This window comes from Tachyglossus aculeatus, chromosome 10, assembly GCF_015852505.1.
Source record: "Tachyglossus aculeatus isolate mTacAcu1 chromosome 10, mTacAcu1.pri, whole genome shotgun sequence".
In the NCBI taxonomy this organism is placed as follows: Eukaryota; Metazoa; Chordata; class Mammalia; order Monotremata; family Tachyglossidae; genus Tachyglossus; species Tachyglossus aculeatus.
Window position 1 is genome coordinate 18,197,869 of NC_052075.1, and position 26,467 is coordinate 18,224,335.

The 26,467-nt window shown below is 47.5% G+C and overlaps 5 gene segments (V, D, J or C); all 5 read left to right on the forward strand.

Annotated features, from left to right (window-relative positions):
- Positions 1-1,372: 1,372 nt before the first annotated feature.
- On the forward strand, positions 1,373-5,878 carry LOC119932819. The segment is given in 4 exon segments: positions 1,373-1,421; positions 1,758-2,045; positions 3,917-4,031; positions 5,776-5,878. Coding segments are annotated over 4 exon segments (555 nt in total).
- A 122-nt stretch (positions 5,879-6,000) lies between these two features.
- On the forward strand, positions 6,001-6,623 carry LOC119932820. The segment is given in 2 exon segments: positions 6,001-6,080; positions 6,277-6,623. Coding segments are annotated over 2 exon segments (396 nt in total).
- Positions 6,624-8,934: 2,311 nt separating this feature from the next.
- Positions 8,935-10,443, forward strand: LOC119933563. The segment is given in 2 exon segments: positions 8,935-9,003; positions 9,509-10,443. Coding segments are annotated over 2 exon segments (537 nt in total).
- A 3,091-nt stretch (positions 10,444-13,534) lies between these two features.
- LOC119932822 lies at positions 13,535-14,315 on the forward strand. The segment is given in 3 exon segments: positions 13,535-13,583; positions 13,772-14,076; positions 14,217-14,315. Coding segments are annotated over 3 exon segments (453 nt in total).
- A 5,750-nt stretch (positions 14,316-20,065) lies between these two features.
- On the forward strand, positions 20,066-21,659 carry LOC119932823. The segment is given in 2 exon segments: positions 20,066-20,252; positions 21,226-21,659. Coding segments are annotated over 2 exon segments (621 nt in total).
- The last annotated feature ends 4,808 nt before the right edge of the window (positions 21,660-26,467 follow it).

Sequence of the window (26,467 nt, forward strand, 5' to 3'; positions counted from 1 at the left end):
AAAAACATTCCCTCCAACTCCCCATTCATCTGAGGTCGAAGTCTCAGATTCTGTTGGCAGGATCAGTGGAGCTGGAGACTGAAACCAATAAAAGAAGCGGCTCATGTCAGCAGTAGTCAATCAAAAGAGGTGAAGGGCAGGGGTAACTTCTAGCCTGGCATAGCTTTCTCCTAGTACACAACCACCACTCTGAGGGAGTAGTCCTGGCTTAGATGCACAGGCCAATGGATCCCACACTCAGGGGAGGTGGAAGGGGGAGGGAAGTGGATGAATCTGTGCCTTTCTCCTAACATTATGGCCGATACCCTGAGGGATCCTTGGGGAAGGTACCCAGACCTGGCAGTGGCTTGGGTTCTGTCACCCCTGCCCCATCTCACTCCTGGGTCCTGCCATACACATGGTCTCTTCCATGAAACCTCAGAGACCCCGGACTTTCCGTGTCCAACATTTCAGTTTCATTTCCAGCCTTCCCAGTTGCTTTCTTCCCCTTGCTCCAGACACCCTTCTCCTTATTCTCCCACCCCACTTGTGAGTACCACTGCAACTGGCTCAGCCCTGAAAGCCCAGGTCTTAAAATTCACCGCACACAGCCTGTTCGCTCTCTGCTGCTGATAACCGCCCCCCAAAAAGCCGCTCTCTGCCCTACACTTCCCCTTTCTCATCCTCCTCCTTCCTTTCTTAGCCAGTTCAGAGTCTGGACCCCTTGGATGCATCTGTGCCTGGCTCTCCTGGGGACATGGGTAACTTTGACTCCCAAAGAGCAGAGAGCATCTCCTGTCTTCCAGGGCTGGGATCAGTTTTCTGTGGGGAAACAGGACAGATTGGCAATAAGGGGGTGTGTAGGAGGAAAGGCAGGTGAGAAGGTTGTGAGGGATTTCAAACTTGGTGAGGGTAGAAATTGAACAGTGACTAGAAATGATGAGATCAATTGTGTGTCCAAGTTGGTGAGTGGGCAAGGTTGGGTGGAGCAGGTGGTCAGAGGAATTGAGAAGTGATAGAAAGTGCGTGGCAGAAAGGTCATCAGGAACAATGAAATGGATACAGAAGTCCCCAAGGATCCATGTAGGGATGAAAAAAGAGATAAGGATCAATACCTTCGATTGCAGGTGCTCCTGCAGAGATTGGAATCCAGACTTCTCTCCATCATCAGAAAGTACCACTGCTGCAGATCTGGCCAAAGAATTTCCCTACTGTGGTGTGGACAGGGACAGACGGCTCCAGCTCCATTCTTATACCACTGTCTCTGTTTATATAATCGGGACCATTTGCATATTAAATCCTCAGACAGCCCCTGCTGCCTATAGAGTTGGTATATATGTGACAGAAGCTGTGAATGAGATCAGTCAACCTCAGGCAGGTCAGACAGATCAAGATGTTGTCCCCATCCCGGCTCCTTGGAATACTGCTGCTCTGGGCCTCAGGTAGGAAAGGAACGAGGAAAAAATGCAGCCTGTGTCCTATGTCTCTTTAGGGTCTTTTACAACTCATAATTGTGTGACAATTCTGAATTTTCACGATCTCATGATTGTCTGGCTGAAAAGTCACCATGGAGAACTCCTGTTTCTGTTCTAATTCCTTGCTCTGGGAACCAAAATTTTCAGCTTCCAGAGGGCACAGACTGCTATTGCTCCTCAGGGGTGAGTCTCCTCAGATCTGCATTCTGAGATGGACGCGGACTGGGTGCTCAGGACCTGGAACAGACGGAAGATGGCCTTGATGATGACATGAACATGTTCATTTTTGTTTCTCCAATGCAGGTTCCACTGGAGAGAAGGTGCTGACTCAGTCTCCAGACTCCCTGTCCGTGTCTCTCGGAAACAAATGCACCATCACCTGTAAATGTAGTGAGACTCTGACACACAGTGACGGCATCAGCTACTTAAACTGGTACCAGCAGAAACCTGGACAACCCCCCAAGCTGCTTATCTACAAAGCCTCCACCCTGCAGACCGGAGTCCCTGCCCGGTTCAGCGGCAGTGGGGCTGGGACGGATTTCATTCTGACCATCAGCGGTGTGGAAGCTGATGATGTTGCGGACTATTTCTGTGGACAATCTGTTTGGGACCCTCCCACAGTGCTCCAGCCCCGCACAAAAACCTCCCCTGGCTGGCTGATCCGTGAAACTCTGCTGCCCCAGCTGCTCCTCCTCACCCTGCAGCTGCTGTGGGGCTGCTTAGATGCAGCGACTCTCAGTCTGTGAGAATCTGTAAAAAATGAAAGTGGCAGACTCCAGGAAAAGGGGCCGGATAGGGCAGTTCAGGAGACTGGAACCTCCTATTCCCCCTGGTAAAATTGAGAAGATTAAAGTCACTATCTCCTCAGCTCTGGATATATGGAAAAGGCTGGTGAGACCCAGACTTTCCTTCCCCTCCCAATTAGGACCCCTTCCCAGGCGGCTCCCGTGGCCAGGAGTGAGGCCACAGTTAGGACACAGGCAGAGCTAGGAGGCTCTTGTCTCTTCATCAATAAATGGTGTTTTTTGAGTGTTGGCTGTGTGCGGTGGACTGTATTTGGGAAGACTAGCACAGTGCACACCCAATTAGGAGGCAGGGTTTGCTCTGAACCAATAGGAAATTGAGAGAGAGTGGATTTCTGGAATCCCAAACACACCGCATGCCCTGGGAGAAAGACAGCGGGACCGGATCCCGGCTGCTGTTTGCACAATGCATCCAAGGGAAAGTGAGGGAAAGAGAGATTTGAGGATGAAGGAAGAGAGAGAACGGCAAATGGTACTTTTTCATTTGGGAGGATTGATTCTGCGGTGAACATTATTCCATGTGGAAATTTCTAAATCCCAGAGCAGAATGGGGATGAGGGGGAGGAATATTTGGGGAAATTATTGTTATCCCAGAGGAAAGTTAACCAGGTGACCTATGACCGAGTGGTGGATTGGAGACTTATCCTGTCCCCGACGATTCTGGGCCCCAGTTCTTCTTTCCTCTTCACAAGAAGGGATCAGACAGGGTCAGGTCAGCCAGCTTGGAAGCTTCTAAAGGATTTCATTCCTATTGTTTAAGTAGGACGTTGCAATTTGCAGCTATCTTCTCCAGCTCCTGGAACAGTAATCAGCACAAACTGATGTTTGTTCCAGCCATGTGCCTGCTTGCCTCCACTGCCCCACCTTTCTCTACCTCCAACTTGCTTCCAAAGTAGAACCTTCAGAAAAATGGAGAAAAAAGAAAATGAAAGAAAATAAATAAAATTTTAAAAAATGAAAAAGGACTATTTTATTTACCTTCTTTGCCCATCTGCCTGTCCTCACCCCTCTTTTCTCCACTTCCACCTTTCCTCATTCATTCATTCATTCAATCGTATTTATTGAGAGCTTACTGTGTGCAGAGCACTGTACTAAGCACTTGGGAAGTACAAGTTGGCAACATATAGAGACGGTCCCTACCCAACAGCGGCCTCACAGTCTAAAAGTAAAAGCTTTAGAATAAAGAAAAAAAGCAAATAAATGAAAATAAAAAGAATAAAGAAAACAACCCCCCCAAAAGGATTACTTTAGACTGATGTGCATTTAGCTTTAATTCTATTTGTTCTGACGACTTGACAGCTGTCCACATGTTTTGTTTTGTTGTCTGTCTCCCCCTTCTAGACTGTGAGCCTGTTGTTGGGTAGGGACCATCTCTATATGTTGCCAACTTGTACTTCCCACACGCTTAGTACAATGCTCTGCACACAGTAAGCGCTCAATAAATACGTTGAATGAATGAATGAACTTTATGTTTTTGACAACCTCCTCCTATCAGTATTGCTCAGGGGTTCCTCTAACAGACCCCCGCCACAAATCCCCCTTCCTTACCAAAAAGGGAAAGAACCCACCCTTCACTCTGGAGGAATTACCAATCTAGGAATGAGATGCTGTGGTCAACAAGGACCTAAATGATCTGGAACAGGCTCAATAACTTGGTAGGCAAATCATCTGAGAACCATCCACTACATAACAGTGGATTTTTAAGCCTGGATCTGTACAGGACAAAACTCGTCTCTACAGCCAACTTCTCCAAGCATATAAATGGTCAAACAAGGTAAGAGATGGGTATCAATTGCATGGGAAGTCTTCAGACAAAAATTAGTCGGACAGCGGGATTTTATATCAATCTCACACCCACCAGACTAGAAGTAGATCTGACTTTGATTCAATATCAAGAGTTGGTTTGCGGTCCTGCAAGATGAGATTATGCTTTGGAGGCCTTTGTTTGTGAAAGGAAGTGTCTCATGCAAGCACAAGCAATGTTTGTTATGTTCCAAACTTTATTTTGGGCTTTCTCCTTGCTGTTGATGATACATTGGAAAAAAAACAACAACAGGTAATGTCACAAATATAGAGACAAACACTAAATGCCAATGTTTTATGTATCAACAGGATTCTTTGATATAGGTATTTCAGATTGTTTTTCTTTCCCCCACTTCCCAGGAGTATTTGATTGTTTCCTGCAAGTAGGTTGACCTGACGTCACCCTTTCTTGGGAAAATGTTTTGGTAGCTGCATGAGAAGGTCTATCAACCAGGAGAGAATTTTGTGTTTGAAACCCTCTAGACTGTAAGCTCACTGTGGGCAGGGAATGTGTCTGTTTATTGTTATATTGTACTCTCCGAAGCACTTAGTACAGTGCTTTGCACCCAGAAAGTGCTCAATAAATACAATTAAGTGAATGAATGAATGATAAGACACACACAACAAAGCAATTTACTTGTTTGCCTTTACAGGGATATACGACTGTGGACTGAAGAACAAAGACCATTGTTTTCTGGGCCCCCTTTATATCCTTCCAACACTCCTTGTCCCTCTTCTGTTCCCCCCTGAGTTGTGCATCCTGTCAATCTGGGTGGTCCAGGACATTCCTGAGGTGTGTCTGCGTATTTCTGGATGTCCACTGGTTAAGAATCTGTGCAGTTCTTGCAAAAGGGTCATGATTAGTTCCTCTAGTACAACTTTCTTGGGCTGATTGTTTGGGGTTTCCATGCCCAATCAATAGTGACAATCTCAGTAGCTTTCCTGGTGGTGATAAGATTATCTATTATTTGTTGTAGCCCTTATTGTACATTGTAACTGCCATGATCTCATCCTCCCTTTCTGTTCTATTTATTATTGTGTGGCTCCTGGTACCTGCCTTTTCTTATTACTGCCAGGAACTGACTGCCTCACTCCATTCCTCTGCTCCTTCCAGGATTCCCCATATTTGTAATTAGAATATCCTAACATCAGGCACAGGACCCCTAAACCTCAATGCCTAGCCTCTGTAAAACTTTACTTCTCTCTTCTGACTGCCTATCTGCCCCCACCTCCAGTTTCTCCACCTCCATCTTGCCTCTGGAGTAAACCTTCAGAATAGAGAAAAATAAGAAACACAAAGAATTATACTGTAGAAGAAATACATTCACGGCCAGGTCCCTGCCTTCAGGGAGGAGTGTGGTGAGAGAGGGAGAGCTTTGGGAGTGCACACAGCACAGGCATCTCAGCCCTGAATCCCGTCCGGCTGGCCCTGTCTATGGCTCCTTCCACATCTCTGCTCTTCAAGCCTCACTCCCTGCTACAGGGGGGCAGAGAACTATCTTGTATGCAACTCAGACAGGGACACCTGGATTCAGAAAGTCTGAGCATTTTCTAGGAGTCTAAGGACAGGCATGGCTGAAGAAGCCTTCTCTCTGCTCCCGCTGGGTGTTATCCTCATGGGTGTCCTCAGCTCTGGGGATCCCTTTTTCTGGATTTCCCAAAGCCCTGAGGGGTAAATGAATATGAACAGTGACTCCTAATCTTCCCAATCTCAGCCCAGATCCCAGCGTTTTTCCACGAACCTGCAACAAGCACACAAACTTCTGTGTCTGCGGAGCCAAGGGCACTTTATCCCCACCCTCTGAGCTGAGGCCCTGAGAAGGGAAATGTCAGCCCATCCCCTCATTTCCCTATCACTCCCCAGAGACCGGGCCCAGCCTCTCAGCCTGATATAACGGTCTCCCCATCCCCTGTGGCCACACTCTGGGCTCTGAGCTCTGGGTCTGCAGCTCTCGACAGCGCGGTGGCAACATGGTCTCCAAGGCACAGCTCCTCTGCCTCCTACTGCTCTGGGCCCATGGTAAGACACATCAGAGAGGCGATGAGTTTGGAATGATTTTTTTTTATCAAAATGGTACCGCACTTAGATTTTAGAGCAGTTCTGATGTCTTAACAAGATTGAATCTAAACAGTTTGAATGAAAGGATCCCGCAGTTGGTATCGCTGTTTTTCTCTAATGGACTGTGTCTGAGTCTTTATTTTCATTTCCTCTCTAGAATCCACAGGGGCCGTGGTGGTGACTCAGTCTCCAGAATTCGTGACGGAGTCTCCAGGAGGCAGCGTCACCATCAAGTGCAAATTCAGTTCTAGTACCTCCCATACAGCCTGGTACCAACAGAAACCCAGACAAGCTCCGAAGCTCCTTATCTATGAGATCTCTAAGCGTCCCTCTGGGGTCCCAGACTGGTTCAGTGGCAGTGGCTCTGGGACTGCCTTCACTTTCACCATCAGCAGGTTGGAAGTCAAAGATGCTGCAGACTATTACTGTCAGCACTATAGTAGTAACGTGTTCCACAGTGCTCCAGCCCCATACAAAAACCTCACTGGGCACTTTGGCTTCTAGTGAAGCAGCTGCTTCCTGCCCAGAATCACTGGCACAGTGCAGGTGCTGTGTTTTAAGTGAAAGTGGACTTTTCACCTTATGGATTTAACCAGGCACTATGGGGACCACTGATAGCCCTCACTGATTCCAGAATAGAAAACTCACCTGACGTAACATGCTTTATGTCTGGCATGAAACATAACTGTCTCTGTCCACCACTTTCAAGTGACAACGAACTGGAATCCCTGTTAAGAGAACCCAACCGATGCCATAACCCACTTCCCCAGCATCGTAGCACAGTCACCCAATGCCTTATCTGACAGGTGAAGGGCTCGGAAGCAGTGCTGGCTAAAGGGGAACATCACTGCTATTCCACAGTGGCACACTGCTCATTTTCCCTTGACCCACAGAGCAGAATAGGGCCATGGACAAATCAATGTTCCCCAAGCTCCCTTTATACATCATCCAACATCCCATCTTCTTCCTTGGTTCCATCCCTGAAAGCAGATGTTTCCAGTTCTGACATCACTTCTTGGGCACTGTGGTGTGTTTCTCTTATTTTCTGAGGTATGTCCCAATATTTAGGGAGGGGGATTCTGAGGGTCACTTGTACAAGGGTCAGGGATGTTGTCACTCTCCCCATCCCAACACCCCCAGATGGATTTTGTGCAGTTCTTTCAGAAGGTCATGGTCAGTTCAGCTGATACGACCTCTGTGCTTGGAGAAGCTCCATATCTGACTGTCCAGGGAAAGGGAGGAACCCTCTTACCTTCTGCTTCTCTGGAACTGCTGTTATCTATCATTTGCAAGGAATCCCTTTTGGCCTCGTTGGAACTGTGGCCTTGGCCATTGCCTTCAAGTTGCTTGAATCATACTGCCCTTTCAGTCCCTCAATTTATTTTACCCTGAAGTTGGGATGGGGAAGCAGCATGGCTCAGTGAAAAGAGCACAGGCTTGGGAGTCAGAGGTCATGGGTTCGAATTCCGGCTCCACCACTTGTCAGCTGCGTGACCTTGGGCAAGCCACTTAACTTCTCTGTGCCTCATTTGCCTCATCTGTAAAATGGGGATTAAGACTGTGAGCCCCACGTGGGACAACCTGATCACCTTGTATCCCTCCAGCTCTTAGAACAGTGCTTCGCACATAGTAAGCGCTTAACAAATACCACCATTATTATCTTCAGGACTGTGAGGCCTTTGTTGGGTAGAGACCATCTCTATATGTTGCCACCTTGTATTTCCCAAGTGCTTAGTACAGTGCTCTGCACACAGTAATAGCTCAATAAATACAATTGGATCCCCTCTTTTTCCCTTGCTACTGGCAGCAGCTGCCCCACCCAATCTTCTTGCTGTTCTTTTCTCCTTTTCCCTCAGAGATTTTTGTGTGCTTCAAATTCTTATATATCAAGCACCAACAAGTGTGATATCATAATGGAGAATCAACATCCTCTTCCTAGACTTCTTGGACTTCTTGGGCTTCACAAATCCACCAGAGTCTAGACCTCTTTAGGGCTTCTAGGTGGAGGCAATTTTCACCCAGACAGCTTAGGAAGGGAGAGAGGAGGACAGGAGCTTGTCAGATACTCCACAGGGGCCCTGGCCTCTCAGTGAGGAGGCGTGATGGTCCAACCAAACTGTTCAGGGAGCCAGAAGGGGAAATTGCAGCCTGAAGTTCACACATCCTGTAAATCCCTCTTCTGACTTCTTCCCAGCAGACCTTACCATGGAGCCCTCATCCCCAGGTCCTTTCCCACTGTACCTGAGTTGGAGACTTGAGTTGTCTGGCCCTGGCTGAACTTAAAATAACTCTGGGGTTTCTTCTGCACTCGCCAGCCCCTCCTCTTTGTCTGAATTCTCCTCTATGAATGTCTGTGCGCTAGTCACCAGGGGAGTGTTGGAAATTCTATGTAGTATTGCTTTCCCATTGGGATGAGTTTGCTTTTGGAAGGAGTTTCATTTCATTAAAGTTTCACATGGGCAGATATCTGAGTTCCCCAAGTCTGGACTAGTGTGGGCAATGTTAACTTTCTGCAGGGCCACTGAAGTGTGGCTTTGTTGAATCGTAATCACCAGAGGGCAATGCAGGGCCACTAGCAGGAAAATGGTCATGGGGCACAGTGCACTGGATGCTCACAACAGATGACTAACCAAGAGTGACTTACCACTCACAAGGTCTGAGCAGCCAAATCAGAACCGGCTTTTAACTCGATTCCTCTGGCAAGTCCCTCCCTTTTCCTAAACTGCTTTACATATTCACCTTCCACATTCTGGGCCCTGCAGCACAGAGCCTGTATAAAGGTAACTTTCACTGGGGATGGGACCGGTCAGCCTCAGGCAGGTCTGACAGATCAAGATGGTGTCCCCATCCCAGCTCCTCGGGCTCCTGTTGCTCTGGGTCTCAGGTAGGAAAAGGAATGGGAGAAGCTGCTGCCAGAGTTCAGTGTGATGCCCTCAGTCTCTTTCTGGGTTTTATCCTCTCTCAGTTGAGTTTCACTCCTGAGTGAAGAAAGACCCAGCTGAAACAGACTGGCAATGTGTCATGGTTGTCTGTATTTGTTCTGATTTTTTTTTACTCTTCAAAGAGAAGCTCTTTGTTCTCTGGGTCACAGGCTGACAATCTTCATGATGCCTTGTTCAGGGTTGCAAGAGGAGCAGGAAGGGAGGGAATCAGGGACAAATGCCAGGTAGGAAGAGCAGAGAGGATAGGAGTGAAGAGTTGGGTTAGGTCAGGCAGGGACCAGGAGGGTTGGAGAGGAAGCAGGGAAAATGGGGTGTGAAGACAGGAAGAAGGGGAGCAATGAGGGTGAATGGTGATAGCCACTCTCATATCCTTTTAACTCTTGTTACATGAAAAGGATGAGTTGATGATGTTATTAATAAGTTTCATTTTGTCTTTTTATGATTCAGGCTGCAAAGGAATCAAAGTGCTGACTCAGTCCCCAGGCTTTCTGTCTGCTTCTCCAGGAGAGAGAGTCACTATCAGCTGCAAATCCAGTGAGACTCTTACCCACAGTGATGGAAAAAATTACTTACACTGGTACCAGCAGAAACCTGGACAAGCTCCTAAGCTGATCATTAAACAGGCCACCACCCTGATGCCCGGGGTCCCATCCCGTTTCAGCGGCAGTGGATCTGGAACAGATTTCATTCTCACCATCAGTGGTGTGGAAGCAGAAGACGCTGTGAACTATTATTGTGGCCAAAGCTATAACCCTCCCACAGTGCTCCAGTTCCACACAAAAACCTTCCCCGGCTGGTTGATCGGTGATGCTCAGCTGTCCCAGCTGCTCCCTCCTCCCCCTGAAGCTGCTCTGGGGATGCTCAGTCGCAGCATCTCACTCGTGGAGGTAAAGGGTTTGCAGCCTCTTGGGGAAGGGGCCGGACTGGCAGTTTGAGATACTGGAGTTCTCTGCTTCTCCTCATGTAGAAACCTTTCTTTACCATTATCCCCTTAGAACAGCCCCCTAGAATATATTCTGTTACCTTTTGGGTCTAAAAGGGCATGGCTGACAGTATGACTACTTTCTGGTTTGCGACAATCTCACTGATCTCCTATTACAGCCCAGTTTGCACGCTCTGCTTCTCTAGTGCCAGCTTACTCACTGTGTCCCAATCTCATCTATCTCACCACTGATCCCTTTCCCACATCCTCCCACAGCCTGTAATTTCCTACCTATCCTTACATGCCAGACTACCACTGTCCTCACCTTTAAATAATCATCAAGGTCACATCTCCTCCAAAAGGCCTTTTCCCTGCATCATTCCCCCTTCTGTGGTGTCTATGCACTCTAATCTGTGATCTTTTGGCATTTGATATTCAATCCCCCTGCCCCCCAACACCAGAGCACTGATTATTAAATTATATATTATAAGTTACTTAAGTATTGATATTAATGCCTGTCACACCCTCTAGACTATAAACTCATTATGGACGGAGAAAGTGTCTGCTAATTTTGTTGTATTGTACTCTCCTAAGCATTTAGTCCAACGCTCTGCACATAGTAAATGTTCAGTAAATTCAATTGATTGATTGATTGACTGTGTCCAAAAAAAACATCTCTCCCACACTGTGCACACATGCCAGGAGCAGGGAACCTTTCCCAGTCCCTTCAAAAATGAGGTGGAAGGAGCAGGGGACTAGGGGGCGGAGGTTCAGAAGATGTAAGTCCCAGTACAGGCTCTGCCACTTGCCTGCTGGGTGACATTGGTTAGTCATTTTACCTCCCTGGCCTTGATTTCCCTCATTTGGAAAATCGGCGTAAAATATCTGGTCTCTCTCTTAGGCTGTGAGACCTGTTGGGGAACAGGTCCTGATCAGATTAGACAGTGAGGACCAATCTGGGCTGGCTCAGCCAGGAGTCCCTTGGCTGCTGCTCCTGACTTTGCTTCCACCACTACTTCTCTCAGGGCTGTGGGAGGGGAGAGGAGGGAGCCGGAGAACTGGTATTATTATTTCCGTATATCAAAAATAAATCCCCTGGGGCTGGGGTGCCCAGTCTGAGAATATAACTGGCTGGGGGTAGGAGGAGGCAGGTGGTAAAGGGGAGAACTAGCGTGGCTCGATGAGAAGCAGCGTGGCTTAGTGGAAAGAGCCCAGGCTTGGGAGTTGGAGGTCATGGGTTCTAATCCCGGCTCTGCCACCTGTCAGCTGTGAGACTTTGGGCAAGTCACCTAACTTCTCTGTGCCTCAGTTTCCTCATCTGTAAAATGGGGATTAAGACTGTGAGCCCAATGTGGGACAACCTTGATTACCTTGTATCCTCCCCAGCGCTTAGAACAGTGCTTTGCACAAAGTAAGCACTTAACAAATACCATTATTATTATTATTATTATTATTTTAGATCATTTGGATTTGTTTAACTGTTGTGGACTGGGAGAGGAGAGAATAAAGGGTGTAAATCCAAGTACAAATTCACTGGTGAGAGGTCTCCTAGGTGATGAGTCCAATGTCCCAATTCCTTAATAATAATGATAAAAATGGGATTTATTAAGCACTTACTATGTGCAAAGCACTGTTCTAAGCGCTGGGGAGGTTACAAGGTGATCAGGTTGTCCCACAGGGGGCTCACAATCTTAATCCCCATTTTACAGATGAGGGAACTGAGGCACAGAGAAGTGACGTGACTTGCCCAAAGTCACACAGCTGACAGTTGGCAGAGCTGGGATTTGAACCTATGACCTCTGACTCCGAAGCCTGGGCTCTTTCCACTGAGCCACGCTGCTTGGACACAGTCCCTGTCCCACATAGGGCTCACAGCCTTAATTCCCAATTTACAGATGAGGGAACCGAAACCCAGAGAAGTAAAGTGACTTGTCCAAGGTCACGCAGCAGGCAAGTGGAAAAGCCAGGATCAGAACCCGTGACCTTCTGACTGAGCCTGTGCTCTGTCCACTAGGCCATGCTGCTCAGGGGAAGTCTGCTGCTGTGAGCAGCCTCCAAGGGCCCAGGGGCACTGTTCCCAGCCTAAGGGGAGTCTGCCATTGTGAACAATCAATCAATCAATCAATCGTCCTTGAACAGCCTCCAAGGGCTTATGGGGACTGGCAGTGTCCCAAACTAGGGGGAATTTTCTACTGTGAGTTTCATTAGCAGCCTTGGGCATCAGCTGTGTGGGAGTCTTCTAGACTGTGAGCCCACCGTTGGGTAAGGACCGTCTCTATATGTTGCCAACTTGTACTTCCCAAGTGCTTATTACAGTGCTCTGCACACAGTAAGTGCTCAATTAATACGACTGAATGAATGAACTGGCCTCAGCAGACCTAGAGGCACTCTCCCCTAGCTGAGGGGCTGTCTGCTGCTGTTAGCAGACACCAACATTGTAGTCTTGGCTGCCTATGTTAGCCAGGTATTTTAGGATTCCTGCAGATTGAGTCTGCCATGTGAGGCAATTCTTGGGTCAAAAACGTTCATAACTGATGGCATAACCCCAGGGGGAAAATTCCTCAACTAGTGTTTATTTCCCCAGCCTGTCACACTACAGTCAGGGGGTACCTTGAACTTTGAACAGGGCTTGACCTATGTACCAGGGAATTATTAAGCAGTTGGCCTCGCCGAATCAGGCCTTAGTCTTAGAACCCAGTCTAGTCAATGGATTGAGTGTCTGGGGAGTTGGGGATGCAGGGAGATCTGCAGAGAAAGGATTAGTCTCTGTGGAGGCAGGATCCTACTGTTATGGAATTCCAGAGTGTGGAATGTCCTGGGTTAGTTTGATCCTTCTGTACGGAGCAGTCAGGTAGGGACAAGGGTCTGTCTACCAACTCTGTTGTCATACATTCTCCCCAGCACTTAGTACAGTGCTCTGCATACTCAATAAACATCATTGATGATTGCTAATGAGTGATCTTGGAGCAAGGAGGAGATGGCAGGCTTCTGTGTATGCTACTAAACGGATCACATCTTGGACTGTCACTCAGCTCACACCTCTCCACTCCTCAAAACCTTCCACTGACTTCTGGGGTCTCTTGGCATCAAAGATTCCTCACACTAAGCAGCATTAAGGCTCTCAGCCAAATCACCCCGTCTTATGTGTCTTGTCCCTGCACCCACTACTCCTAGGATTGCTTTCTCCATTAACAGTATATGGATGACAGCGATCTAGGAATTGCAGAGACCAGAGCTGAGGGAGCTGCTATTGCTGGATATGTCATCATGGACACAACTCAGCCTAGCTCCCTGTTTCTCCCTTCACAGCAACAGCAAACACCCAGACTTCCGCAGTGCCCGTGGCAGGAGGTGATTGGGGTCTGCTGAGCTAAGGGTCCTTTATTCCCACCCCCTAGGCTAAGGCCTGGAGAAAGGAAATGTCAGCCCATCCCTCTCATTTCCCTATTGCTCTCCAGAGACCCGGCCCAGCTGCTCAACCTGATATAATTGTCTCCCCGTTCCCCACGGCCACACTCTGGGCCCTAAGCTCTCAATCGAGTTGCGGCAACATGGTCTCCAGGGCTCAGTTCTTCTGTCTTCTGCTTCTCTGGGCCCAAGGTAAGGCACGGCAGAGGGATGACAGTTTTGCATTAATTGCCCCTTTCTGTAAAGAAAAGGCTTAAGCATTTTTTTTCAGCCTTTTCAAAAATGGATCTGAACAGTTTGAATGAAGGGATTCTCCAATTGGTATGCCTGCTTTTCCCTTATGGATTGTTTCAGAGTCTCTATTTTCATTTCCTTTTTAGAATCCATGGGGGCCACAGAGGTGACTCAGTCTGCAGAATTCGTGATGGAGTCTCCAGGAGGTAGCGTCACCATCAACTGCAAACTCAGTTCCAGTAGTTCTGGTAGTTATGTTGCCTGGTACCAGCAGAAAACAGGGCAAGCTCCAAAGCTCCTAATCTACAAAGCTTCCACCCGCCCCACTGGGGTCCCTGACCGGTTCAGCGGCCGTGGGTCCGGGACTGAGTACACTTTCACCATCAGCAAGGTGGAAGTTGATGATGCTGCAAACTATTACTGTCAGTACCATGGTGGTACACCTCCCACAGTGCTCCATCCCCATACAAAAACCTTCCTGGGCCATTCAGCAACTAATGGAGCAGCTGCTTCCTGCCCTGAGTCACTGACACAGTGCAGATACTGTGCTTTAAGAGAAAGTGGATGTTTTCTCTTATGGATTTGCCTTAGATGCTACGGGGGCCATTGACAGCACTCCCTGATAACAGATCAGAAAATTCACCTGACGTAATTCACTTTGTGTCGGGCATGAAACATAACTGCCACTGACCCCTGTCCTCAAGTGACAATCAGCGTGGCACAGTGGAAAGAGCACAGGCTTTGGAGTCAGAGATCAGGGATTCAAATCCTGGCTCCACCAGTTGTCAGCTGTGTGACTTTGGGCAAGTCACTTAGTGCTTAGAACAGTGCTTAGAACAGTGCTTAGAACAGTTCTAAGCTTCAACGCTTAGAACAGTGCTTTGCACATAGTACTCGCTTAACAAATGCCATCATTATTATTACTTAACTTCTCTGTGCCTCAGTTACCTCATCTGTAAAATGGGGATTGACCGTGAACCCCCTGTGGGACAACCTGATCACCTTGTAACCTCCCCAGCACTTAGAACAGTGCTTTGCACATAGTAAGCGCTTTATAAATGTCATCATTATTATCATTATTGTTAACTGGAATCTCTGTAAGAGAACCCACCCAAAGGTACAAACCCCACCCCTAGCATCGCAGCACAGTCACTCAATGCCCAATCTGACAGGTCAAGAGTTCAGAAGCAGGGCTGGGTACTGGTTCCACCAGGGGAACATCACAGCTATTCCACACTGGTGAACTTCTCAGTTTCCCTCACCCCACTCGGCACAGCGGGGCTGGGGGCAAATCACTGACCTACAAGTCTCTGTTTTACCCACTCCAACGTCCCACCTGTAATCTTCCATTCCATCCCCAAAGGCAGGTCTTCACTTCTTGTGTCATGTCGGGTATTTCTCCATATTCTGAGGTGTGTCCCAATATTTGGGTCATAGGTGAAGGGGAACGGGATGTTATCACTTCCCCAATCCCCAAAACCTCTTGGGTGGATTTGACTTGAGAGAAATAGACATATCTGAGGCTGGCTGTTTACTGACAGAGATGAGAAAGCTGGGTGTAATCAGGTGCAGTAATACCCAAGACAACCAAATCCTTGCACACAACACTAGTCTTTCCTAAATTTCAACCCAGCAATATCCTGATTATTCATTCACATTGATCCCTCCCTAGATCTTCATCTGACTTACTCTCAGCTTCTAGGGACAAATGAGAAATACTTTCATTAGCTCCTCTTTGACCTCAACCCTATTGGTTTCCATGAAATCCCTTTAAGTTGGGTGGCCATGAGATCAGCACAGTGGCCCAACTCAATGTTTTCCCAAATCCCTAAGTGTAATGTTTGCCTGCTACTGGTGAAGAGGGGATGTGTCAGGGGTAAGCAATCAGGGTCAGACCTTCCTCTTGCCTGTGAGTGTACCGGGATAGAGCCATTGTCATGGCTGAGGCAAATCTCCCAGGAACCAGAGGGTTTGAATGGAAACTGGGATAGGGAAGTCCCACTCACCTCTTTCCTGCCTGGACCCAATTTGGGAAGCAGCATGGCCTCGTGGAAAGAGCACAGGCCTGAGAGTCAGAAGAACCTGGGTTTTAATCCCAGTTTTCCATTTGTCTGCTGTGTGACCCTGGGAAAGTCACTTAACTTCTCTGGGACTCAGTAAACTCATCTGTAGAAGGGATTAAGACTGTAAACCCCATGTGGGACATGGACTGTGTTGAACTTGAGAATACGATTGAATGAATGAATGAATGAATTTATTGAGCACTTACTGTGTGCAGAGCACTGTACTAAGTCCTTGGGAAGTACAAGTTTGCAACATATAGAGACAGTCCCTACACAACAGCGGGCTCACAGTCTAGAAGGGGGAGACAGAGAACAAAACAGAACATATAAACCAAATAAAATAAATAGAATAAATATGTACAGGTAAAATAAATAAATAGAGTAATAAATATGTACAAACATATATACATACATCACTATGCCATGCTGCTTCCCGTTTGGCTAGCAACCCTAACCAAAATGCTCTGGGAGTTTGGAAGGCAAGCTCCTGCCTTGTCATCGCCTAGCCGTGGTGGAGAGAATAGGATGGGGCTTGATATTGAGGGGCTGAGGGGAACGGTGGTTACTGACTGTCTTTTGGGGAAGTGGGGCTTGCACTCTGGGGTCTGGCAGTAAGACATACTCGTTCCCCATTAACCATTAATGTCCGACCAATACTCACTGGCAGGGTTAGGGGCCAGAAGAGGCCATTCAGAATCATTCTTCAGGGAAGATTCAATCAGTTGGTCGGTGATATTTATCAAGCGCTTACTGGGTGCAGAGCACTGCATTGAGCACTTTGGAGAGTATGGGAACATTAGTAATAATAATGGCATTTATTCAGCGCTTACTAAAGCACTGTTCTGGTTTCTAGACTGTGAGCCCACTGTTGGGTAGGGACTGTCTCTATATGTTGCCAACTTGTACTTCCCAAGCACTTAGTACAGTGCTTTGCACACAGTAAGCGCTCAATAAATACGATTGATTGATTGATTGTTCTAAGCACTGGGGAGATTACAAGGTGATCAGGTTGTCCCATGGGGGGCTCACAGTCTTAATCCCCATTTTATGGTTGAGGTAACAGGCACAGAGAAGTTAACTGACTTGCCCAAAGTCACATAGTTGGCAATTGGCGGAGCTGGGATTTGAACCCCTGACCTCTGACTCCAAAGCCCGGGCTCTTTCCACTGAGCCATGCTGCTTCTCATTAGTAGACACCGTCCCTGCCCTTGAGGAGCTTAGAGTGTTGCAGGGGAAACAGACACTAAAATAAATTAGTGAAGAAGAGAAGCAGCATTGCCTAGTGGCTAGAGCACAGGCCTGGGAGCCAGAAGGACCTGGATTCTAATTCCTGCTCTGTCACTTGTCTGCTGTAGGGCTTTGGACAAGTCAGTTCACTTCTCTGTGCCTCAGTGATCTAATTTGTAAAATGGGAATTAAGAATGAGAGTCCTACATGGGATATGGACTGTGTCCAACCCAATTATCTTGGATTATCATTGATTATCATTATCCCTGCACTTGGAACATTGACTGGCACACAATAAGGCATAACAAATACCACAATAATAATAATATTTATTATCATTAATAAATTACAGATAGGGGAAGCAACTGAGTATGGACATAAGTGCTGTCAGGGAGTGATGGGTTCAGGGCTGGCAGCATATGGGTGACTCAGTAGTGCTTGATGTAGAAGAAAAGGGATTAAAGAGGGTGGGGAGATGAGTGATTTTTTTTAATGGCATTCATTAAGTGCTTACTATGTGCAAAGCACTGTTCTAAGCGCTGGGGAGGTTACACGGTGATCAGGTTGTCCCACGGGGGGGCACACAGTCATAATCCCCATTTTACAGATGAGGGAACTGAGGCACAGAAAAGTTAAGTGACTTGCCCAAAGTCACACAGCTGACAATTGGTGGAGCGGGGATTTGAGCATGGCTCAGTGGAAAGGACAAGGGCTTTGGAGCCAGAGGTCATGGGCTCAAATCCCGGCTCTGCCACTTGTCAGCTGTGTGACTTTGGGCAAGTCTCTTAACTTCTCTGGGCCTCAGTTCCCTCATCTGGAAAATGAGGATTAAAACTGTGAGCCCCCTGTGGGACAACCTGATCACCTTGTAACCTTCCCAGTGCTTAGAACAGTGCTTTGCATATAGTAAGCACTTAATAAATACTATCATTATTATTATTATTATTATTATGACCTCTGGCTCCAAAGCCCGTGCTGTTTCCACTGAGCCACACTGCTTCCCTATTAATCAAAGAACATATGGGAGAGCTCGTTAATGTGGATGGGAGGTTTTAGAGCCCAGGATCACCAATTTGTCTTTGATTCAAACAGCCACAGGAAGCAACCATAGGTTTTGAGTGGGGCACACTGGAGGTTAGGAGAATGACAAAACCTGACCATTCCTGCTTCTGTAGAGTGTAGGCAGCCCCGAAAGCAGGGGTTGGAAGCTAAAAGCCCCCCAAAATCATTTTCCTCCCTTGCTGCTTTGCCCATTATTGGGTGTCTGGTCCACTGCCAGCTCAGGGGCTGCAGAGAAGCAGCATGGCTCAGTGGAAAGAGCACGGGCTTTGGAGTCAGAGGTCATGAGTTCAAATCCCTGCTCTGCCAATTGTTGGCTGTGTGACTTTGGGCAAGTCACTTACCTTCTATGTGCCTCAGTTAACTCATGTGTACAATGGGAATTAAGACTGTGAGCCCCACAGTGGGACAACCTGATCACCTTGTAACCTCCCCAGCGCTTAGAACAGTGTTTTGCACATAGTAAATGCTTAATAAATGCTATTATTATTATTAAGGATTCCACTCTCTTCCTGGAAGCCTGAGGCTAATCAATCAATCAATCAATGATACTTATTGAGCACTTTCTGCATCCGCAGTAATAATGACAATGATGGTATTTCTTAAGCACTTATTATGTGTCCAAAACTGTGCTAAGTGCTGGGGTAGATACAGGTTAACCATGTTTGATGTGGTCCTTGTCCCACATGGGCTCACAGTCTAAGTAGGAGGGAGGGCAGGTATTGAATTGCCATTTTACAGATGAAGAAACTGAGGAGTCCAAAGTCACACAGGAGGCAGTTAGCGGAGCTGGGATTAGAACCCTGGTCCTCTGATTTCCACTAGGCCACTGTTTCAGCACTGAGTACTTGGGAAAGTATAATACAACCGAGTTGATGGACACAATCCCTGTTCAAGGGGAGCTTACATTCTACAGGAGAAGGCAAATGATGAAGCTGGAGTTGTGTCAGAGAGCCTCATCTCAGTGATGTGGGCCTATATAGCCTCAACCCATAACAGTCCCTCCGCACCCCAGCAGGAAGAGCAGGGTCCAGCTGCTGCCTTTCCTGAGTCCTGGGGCCGCTGTAGGCTGTCTGTGCTCTCCCAAGGGCCACACATCAGTGGGCTTCTAGAAACTCTTTCCTCCACATCCTCTTCCCCGGAAAACCACCGAGGCCACATTAGAAGTTGGTGGGATCCCTTTTCACCCAGTTTCCCCTTGTGGCTTTGGGTCTGGAACCACAATTGAACTCTGTCATGCTCAGGGCTGGCCTTGGGGATGTTCCCTGATTTGCACTCCGGGGGGAAGGGAAGTCAGAGGATCTACCGCTTGGCCCCCCTGCTCCTCTTGCCTGGATAGTCCTGAGGGAAGGAGATTTCTAGTGGCCAGGTTTTATGCAGAAGGATGAGGCCCTAGGATGGGAAGTAGAAGAGGAATTCGAATCAGACTGAAAGAAGACGAGGAGGAGGAGAAGTAGCATGGCTCAGTGGAAAGAGCACGGGCTTTGGAGTCAGAAGTCATGGGTTCACATCCCAGCTCCGCCAATTGTCAGCTGTGTGACTTTGGGCAAGTCACTTAACTTCTATGTGCCTCAGTTACCTCATCTGTAAAATGGGGATTAAGACTGTGAGCCCCCCGTGGGACAACCTGATCACCTTGTAACCTCCCCAGTGCTTAGAACAGTGCTTTGCATATAGTAAGTGCTTAATAAATGCCATTATTATTATTGTTATTAGATGTGATGGGCTGATGCTAGAAGCACTGTGGCCCTGTGGAAAGTGCTTTGGCCTGGGAGTTAGATTCTGGCTCTGCCTCTTACCTGTGTGTCCCTGAGTAAGTTACTTACCTTTTCTGTTTCTCAGTTACCTCCATCTGTAAAACGGGTATTGAGGTTGTTTGCCCTATGTGAAAACAGGAACTTTGTCCAATCTGATTATCTTCTATCTACTCTAGTGCTTAACACAGTGCCTGGCATATAGTACAGGCGGAGTATGCAGGTGGGATTGTAGTAGGAGAGCAGCAAAGTGAGGTAGGAGGGGGTAAAGAGGAGGGGAGGTGTCTGGTTCATCAGCGCAGGCTAAGGCCATATACAGGCAGCCTGACACCTGCAGATGCAAATCCACCTCACGTTGCTACTTTGCTTGCTGAAACCCCAGGGAAATTTCTGCTGGACCCAGAGCAGATATAACAATGCATGGCCTCCGGCTTGGCTTCAGGCTCCGGATCAGTGCGAGGTTTACAGTGCCGCGATGATCTCCTGGGCTCAGCTCCTCTGGCTCCTGTCCTTTGCCATTCAGGGTAAGAGTTTTTCTAACTTTAATCTAATGCATTTAACTAGGATTACTTTAGATTATCTCAACGACAGATAAGGGACAACAGTTATTCATGGGACCTGAAGCCCAGAGAACCATCAATAATAATACTAATAGTATTAGTGTGATTTGTTAAGTGCTTATTATATGCCAAGCACTGTACTAAGCACTAGGGTAGACATGATGTAATCATATCAAACACAGTCCCTGTCCCTAAGGGGGCTCACATCTATGAGGGAGGGAGTATAGGTATTTAACCTACATTTTACAGATACAGAAGTGATTTGCTCAAGAAGCATCATGGCTAGTGTAAAGAGCTTGGGATTGGGATTCAGAGGTCTTGGGTTCTAATCTCAGTTCTGCCACTTATCTGCTATGTGACCTTAGGGACTTCACTTAACTTTTCTGTGCCTCAGTTACCACATCTGTTAAATGAGAATTAAACCTTATTGCCTCCTACTTAGACTGCGAGCCCCATGTGGGACAGGGACTGTGTCCAACCTGATTATCTTGTGTCTACCCCAGTGCTTAGTACAGTGCCTGGCACATAGTAAGTGCTTAGAACCCACATGCTCCGAAACCCAGGTCCATGATCTTTCATCATTACTTCTCACTGGAGTGAGTGGTTTACTGCAGGGCCAAAGTGGAGTCGAGATCCAGGCTCAGTACACAGGCCAGTGTTCAACTCCTTTGGATATCCTGCTTCCTAAATGAATCTTCTGGAATTTTCTAAACACCCTGCATGCCGTTTTCCCACAGGCTTGCTATCTGACTGAATCACTGACCCGTATGGAGTCTCTACCCTAGTGTGGACTCCCAGGCATTCTGTAAATGGGATCTGGACTCAGATCTAAAGTCCAATCCCAGTGTTGACAGCTCTGGGCTCCAGAGCATTTAGGTCACGGTTACGAACATGAATGCTCGCCTCCAGCTCCTTACTCTGCGTGCTGAGTAACCAGATGGCCCTGTTTGTTCCTATGGCTTTACCCTTCCAGGTTCCCTGGGACAGATTGAGATGACGCAGTCTCCAGACTACCTGTCTGTGTTCCCGGGAGACACCCTCACCCTCCACTGCAGAACCAGTTCCACCGCGGGCACCTCCGTGGCCTGGTACCAACAGAAACCAGGACAGGCTCCCCAGCTGCTCATCTTTGGGGCTTCTGCCCTGGCTGCAGGGACCCCGGCTCGGTTCCGGGGTCGGGGCTCGGGAACCGACTTCTCCCTCACCATCAGCAGGGTGGAACCTGGCGACACTGCTCACTATTACTGCCAGCAGCATTACAGCGGGCCTCCCACAGTGCTACAACCACAGACAAAAACCTCCCTCCCTTGCAGTTATCTGGAGGGGTGGTGGCAGGGACAGCTGTTTCCTGCAGAAACTTCTAGAATCTAGCCAATAAACATCCCATGAGCCCTGGCTTCCCAACCCTCTCCCTGGCCTGGAATGCCCTCCCTCCCCACATCCGCCAAGCTAGCTCTCTTCCTCCCTTCAAGGCCCTACTGAGAGCTCACTTCCTCCAGGAGGCCTTCCCAGACTGAGCCCCCTTTTTCCTCTCCTCCTCCCCATCCCCCTTCTAGACTGTGAGCCCACTGTTGGGTAGGGACCGCCTCTATTTGTTGCCAACTTGTACTTCCCAGGTGCTTAGTACAGTGCTCTGCACACAGTAAGCGCTCAATAAATGCGATTGAATGAATGAATCCCCCCTGCCCTACCTCCTTCCCCTCCCCACAGCACCTGTATATATGTTTGTACAGATTTATTACTCTATTTATTTTACTTGTACATATTTACTAGTCTATTCATTTTGTTAATGATGTGCATTTAGCTTTAATTCTATTTGTTTTGACGACTTGACACCTGTCCACATGTTTTGTTTTGTTGTCTGTCTCTCCCTTCTAGACTGTGAGCCCGTTGTTGGGTAGGGACAGTCTCTATACGTTGCCGACTTGTACTTCCCAAGTGCTTAGTACAGTGCTCTGCACACAGCAAGCACTCAATAAATACAATTGAATGAATGAATGAACGGTATGGGAGCATGGTTTCCTCAGGGTCCTTGCTTTTTTATTTGTTGAGCGCTTACTATGTGCCAGGCACTATTCTAAGTACTGGGGTAGATGCAAGGTAATCGGGTTGGACACAGTCATCATCATCATCATCATCATCAATCGTATTTATTGAGCGCTTACTATGTGCAGAGCACTGTACTAAGCGCTTGGGAAGTACAAATTGGCAACATATAGAGACAGTCCCTACCCAACAGTGGGCTCACAGTCTAAAAGGGGGAGACAGAGAACAGTCCATGACCCACCTGGGGCTCCCAGTTTTAATCCTCATTTTGCAGAGGAGGTCACTGAGGTACAGAGAAGTGAAGTGATTTGCCCAAGATCACACAGCATACAAGTGGTGGAGCTGGAATTAGAATCCAGGTTTTTCCAACTCCCGGGCCCATCTTTTATCCACTAGGCCATACTGTTTAACACTGCTTCTCCCTGGAGGGCAGGAAGGGGTTAGTCCTAATCCTTCATCCATCACTGTGTAGAACTATGACTGTGAACCCCATGTTTAATTCCTACCTGTATGTATACTCCCAGAGCTTAGTTCAGTGCTCTGCACCCAGTATGTCCTTAATAAATGCTATTACTGTTATTATTGCTACTAGAATACCAGATATCCAATTCTGCATCAACCAAACATTTATTGAGCGCTTACTGTGCACAGCACTGTACTAAGCACTTGGGAGAGTACAATATAACAATTGAACAGACACATTCCCTGCCCACAATGAGTTTACAATCTAGAGGAGGAGACAGACATTCATGCAAATAAAAAAGTTATGGATCCATTCTTCATGTCGCTATCTTTATTTCACTATGTGTGGGTAGTAGATTAAAAATTGGAGGCTCCCTGAAATAATCAGCAGACCCTGCTAGGGCCCCAGAAGGAATACTGATGGGCCTTACTGCACCGTAGGGACCCCAGTTCTGAGCCCCACTCGTTGTGGGCAAAGAATATGTCTGTTTATTGTTGTATTGTACTCTTCCAAGCACTCTGCACACAGTAAGCGTTCAATAAATATGACTGACTGATCAGACCATTACTGAGTCTAGTGGGCCAACAATGCTGCAGCATCCCCAGGGTGATTGTGGTCCCTCCCTGAGACTCTGGATCATCTCCCAGACCTGCTGGACCAATTGATCAATCAATCAATGGTATTTATTGAGCGCTTACTCTGAGCAGAGCACTATATTAAGTAAGCACTTGGGAGAGTACAACAGAATTAGCAGATGTGTTCCAAGCAGCATGGCATAGTGGATAGAGCACGGGCCTGGGAATTGGAAGGTCGTAGGTTCCAATCCTGGTTCCACCACTTGTCTGCTATGTGACCTTGGACAAGTCACTTACTGCTTTGTGCCTCAGTTACCTCACCTGCAAAATGGGGATTGAGACTGGGAGCCCCATTTGGGACAGGGACTGTGTCCAACACGATTTGCTTCTATCCACCCCAGTGCTTAGTACAGTGTCCGGCACAGAGTAAGCGCTTAACAAATACCACAATTATTATTATAACGAGCTTACATTCTAGATGGAGGAACTGAGAGAAGGGTCCTTCATCAGCTTCCCCCAGGAAGCTGATTATGCCAGTAGTCGGCAGCAGGCACCTACATATCTGCCCCTCTGCCCTTCCCCAGAGACTGCACATTTCCTCCCACCTGCTGCTTTCCATAGCAATACCCTAGGGACCTGCCCCATCTGCTCAGGGCAACAGAACTATTTCATTCTGTTATACTCTGGGCCCGAGTTCTGCACTTGTCCCAGCCAAAAAATCCGAGTGAGCTCACAAGTTCATCTGGACAACCTCCTACCTCACTGGATTCCAAATCTGAAACAGTCCAGGAAGTGATATACAATCAATTAATAATGTTTATTGAGTAGCTACTCCATGCAGATGGCTCCAAGCACTTGGGAGAGTAAAATGGAATTAGTAGACATGATCCTGCCCTCGAGGAGCTTACCTTTTATCTACAAGACTCAGTCACATATGCATCCATTCAGAGGCTTGTAAATGCTGTAAGCAGTTTCAGTGCAGGTAGAGACTTGGAAAATTTCATTGGCAAATACTTAATACCAACTTTATTCTATTTTTCATTCATTCATTCATTCAATTGTATTTATTGAGTGCTTACTGTGTGCAGAGCACTGTACTAAGTGCTTGGGAAGTACAAGTACAGTTTTTCCCACTGTCTTCTGCACTTCCCTCCAAGCTAAGGGAAGGATCTCTTATTTATGAGGATCCCTCCAGCATATATTTCCCTGCTTTCTAGTCCTTCAAAACTGGTGGCTGAGGTGCCTCTCCACTGCTCCCACCAACCAGACCAGCTCTGGTCTCCAGCCCTAGTCTTCCCCTGAGCAATCTGAAACCCCAAGCCTTTTCCCCAAGATGCTCCAGTCATGAACTCACATCCCTTTAGCTTAAATCTATAAAAAAACCTTAAATCCACAAAAGATCACCACCTACACTTTCTCCCCTATCACCAGATTGTTCTATGTCCCCTTTGGTTTTACGCTACTAGTTGTCTGTTTCCCAATCTTCTCACTTTGCTCTGACCACGGGCTTCAGGCCACAGATGCTCAAACAAATGTCTTCCCTCCCTTCTTCCTGCTGCTCACTGATGAAATGGCAGAGGACTCCTTGTCAATCAATCAGTCATTGGTTATTGAGCACTTATTGTGTGCAGAGCACTGTACTATGCACTTGGGAGAGACCACAGTGTGAGCAGAGACAGTCACTTAGATGGAATACGTACTCAGTCACCTTGCCCCCTCCTACTTCATCTTGCTCCTCTCCTACAACTCAGCCCACTTCAATCCTCTGATGCCAACCTTCTTACTTACCTTGATCTAGTCTATCTCAATGCTGACATCTGCCCCAAACCAGCCTCTGACCTGGACCGCCCTCCCTCCTCATATCCAACAGACAATTACTCTCCCCTCCTTCAAAGCCTTAATGAAAGCACATCTCCTCCAAGAAGCCTTGCCTCACTAAGTCCTCCTTTCCTCTTCTCCCACTCCATCTGTGTCTCCCTGACTTGCTCCTCTTATTCATCTCTGCTCTCAACCCCTCAGCATTAATGTATTTATTTACATTAATGCCTGTCTCCCCCTCTAGTCAATAAGCATGCTGTAGGCAGGGAATTTGATGTTTATTGTTATACTGTAAGTGCTCAATTAATGTGATTGACTGACTGACTGACTAACCATTTCTTGTTTTGCAGGTGGGACACAGTTCCTATCCCAAAAGAGTCTCACAAGTAGGAGGGAAGACAGGTATTCAATCCCCCTTGTACAGATGAGGCAACGTGGGCACTGGGACGTTAAGTGACATGGCCAAGGTCACACAGCAGGCAACAGCCTGAGCTGGGATCAGAACCCATGTACTGCTGAATCCCGGGCCTCTCTACTAGGCCAAGCTGCTTCTTTATTTCAGGAGTTTGGATAAGACTAGGAGTAGGGAGATGGGATAATGCCCTAGGGGTTGGGACAAGGTATCCTACCTAGTTGTCCAGGCGGGGGAGAGTAATAAATACCATTACCCCAGGAGGGAGGTGAAGATGGGGGAGGAAGAGGACAGTGGTGGGTAATGAAGGGGAGAGTATGAGCCAGTCAGACTCAACGAGGCTGGACACCATGGGTTCTGGGGCCCATGAGGAATAGGCAGGAGCTCTGTCCAGGACTGGAACCAGTGGACTGGATTACTGCTCCCTGCTCTGCCCCAAGGGCAACGCATTTTGATGACATAATAATAATTATGGTACTTGTTAAGGGTTTATTAATTGCCAAACACTGTTCTAAGAGCAGGGGTAGATACAAGTTAATCAGGTCGGATGCAGTCCCTGTCTCACATGGGGCTCACACTCTTAATCCCCCTTTTACAGTTGAGGTAACTGAGGGCCAGAGAAGTGAAGTGAGTTGCTCAAGGTCACACAGTGGATATGTGGTGGAGCTGGGATTAGAACCCAGGTCCTTCTACTCCCAGGCCCGTGCTCTATCTAATAAACCATACTTGTTCTCACTTGGTGATGTTGCACATCATCACTAGGTCATGTGGGTGGTGGAGAAATGACCTAGTTTTTTCCTCAGTGATCAAAACAAAGCTAGGGCCAACCTTGTCCAGGCCTGGTCAGTTCTCCCCAAGAATCAGA